Source organism: Halichoerus grypus, chromosome 10, assembly GCF_964656455.1.
Source record: "Halichoerus grypus chromosome 10, mHalGry1.hap1.1, whole genome shotgun sequence".
NCBI classification, from domain to species: Eukaryota; Metazoa; Chordata; class Mammalia; order Carnivora; family Phocidae; genus Halichoerus; species Halichoerus grypus.
Window position 1 is genome coordinate 138,855,933 of NC_135721.1, and position 1,945 is coordinate 138,857,877.

A 1,945-nucleotide genomic window follows, 5' to 3' on the forward strand; every position below is an offset into this window, starting at 1 on the left:
TTCAGAGGAAAGAGCGAGTCACTTTATTGTGGCCTCGCCTGGCCCAGGGGCGACCCAGCTCCTGCTTCTCCTTTAAAGCAAACAAACAGTGGTATTCTTCATATTTAAAAAGCCTTGCTACATTGGTGCTTTTGGTCACTGAAACCCCTTGGAAGAAAAAGTTTAATTAAAAATTAAATATGTTGTATTATGTATATAAAAAAGGCAAAGTAAAAAATACAGCCTGGTTCTAGAAAATACACTGCAAGAAAAGAATTAGACGCTTCAAAAACTTAACCCCGGCAGGGCCAGCCAACAGGTCCTAGGCCTGGGCTTCCTGGAAAAGCCCCAGCACACGTGGGAGCCGCCCTCGCAGGGAGACCTACGCCTGCCTGCGGGAGAGAGACAGAGCAGGAGTGCGCAGCAATCCCGTCGCGCCGGCTGCGGGAGCGAGCCCCGGGCCCCGCGGGCCGCCTAGCCGGAGATGCACGCGCTGTAGTAGACGGCGCTGCTGGCGTCGGACAGCGCGGCTATCAGGCTGCTCTCCTCCGGGCAGGACATGGCGCGCGGGCCCAGCTTGGCCAGCGCCACGTGGTACGGGAGCCCCGCGGCGTCGGGCCGAGTCCGGCTGCAGTTGAGGTACTGGTCGAACTCGGTGAGGTCCACGTCGGCCCACAGGTCGGCGGCGGGCCCCAGCGTCTCGGCGCCCTCGGGCGGGGGGGCCTCGGGCGGTGGCGACAGCGGGCCGGGGTACGGGCCCGGTCCGGGCGCGCCCAGGGCGCCGTAGTAGAGGCCGGAGAGCGGCGCGGCGGCAGCGGGCGCGGTCCTGAGCGCCTCGGCCAAGGGCGCACCGTAGCAGCCACCGGGGTCCCGGGGCAACTCGGAGGGGGCGTAGGGCGCGCGGAAGGCTCGCAGCGCGCAGTCCTCGGGCACCGCGGGTGGCGGGAAGAAGGCGGCCTCGCCGGGCTCCAGGCCGTCCAGCGGCGAGCGCTCGGGCGTGGGCAGCCCCAGGCCGTCGAACTCGGCGCCCAGCGGGGGCAGCTCGCGGAAGGCACGCGCCGGACCGGGCGCCGCGGAGAAGGGCTCGGGTGGCGGCGGCGGGGGCGCCAGGCCCGGGAGCAGGAGGCCGGGCTCCAGCCGCCGGGCCTTGCGCGCCTGCTTCTTGCGGCGCGGCCGGTACTTGTAGTTGGGGTGGTCTCGCAGGTGCTGCACCCGCAGCCGTTCCGCCTCTTCCACGAAGGGCCGCTTCTCCGCGGTGCTCAGCTCCTTCCACGCCTTGCCTGCAGGGCGGTGCGCGCGGGTCAGCGGGCTGCCGTCGGGCCGGCGCCTTGCCGGGCCCTGCGTGTGCCCTGGGCGCGCCGCGAGGGTGGGGCGCGGCCCCCGCCCGCCCTGGCCCACCCCTGCGCTAGGTCCCTCCTCCCCCGACCGCTCCGCTCACCCTTCCCCGCCCGCCCGCGCCCCTCACCCAGCATCTTGCTGAGCACCGCGTTGTGGAGGTCCGGGTTCTGCTGCGCCAGCCGCTTGCGCTCGTCCTTCGCCCACACCATGAAGGCATTCATGGGCCGCCGGATGCGCGACTCGTCGGCCGCCTGGCGCTCCCCGCGGCCGGCCGGGCTGAGGCCATAGCGCCCCGGCTCGGGGCTTCGCGTCGGGCTGCGCTGCGGGCTGGGCGGCGAGGCGGGGGCGGCGGGCGCTGCGAGGGCAGCGGGGGCGGCGGGGAGGCCGCGCGGCTCAGCGGCGGCCCCGGGTCCCGGGGCCCATGCACAGTCGCGGCGGGCTGGCGGGTCGTCCTGTGCGCCGTAGCCGGGCGGCGATCTCTGCATTCCAGCTGGGCGCGGCCTGGTCGGAACGGAGCGCGGGAGCGCGGAGGGTGGATAGCAGGCACTTCGGGGTCGGGCGCGGAGGGCAGGGCGGACGGCGGCGGAGACGGCGGTGGCCTCGAGCCGGGTGGGCGCCCAGATATAGC

At 71.6% G+C, this 1,945-nt stretch overlaps 1 protein-coding gene across 1 annotated transcript; it reads right to left on the reverse strand.

Annotated features, from left to right (window-relative positions):
* On the reverse strand, nucleotides 1-1,945 carry SOX18 (SRY-box transcription factor 18). The gene is made up of 2 exons (XM_036085691.2): nucleotides 1,445-1,945; nucleotides 1-1,259 (listed from the first exon to the last, which is right to left on the reverse strand). Exons 1-2 carry the CDS (start codon nucleotides 1,800-1,802, stop codon nucleotides 454-456), a joined length of 1,164 nt encoding a protein of 387 aa, XP_035941584.1. The 5' UTR covers nucleotides 1,803-1,945; the 3' UTR covers nucleotides 1-453.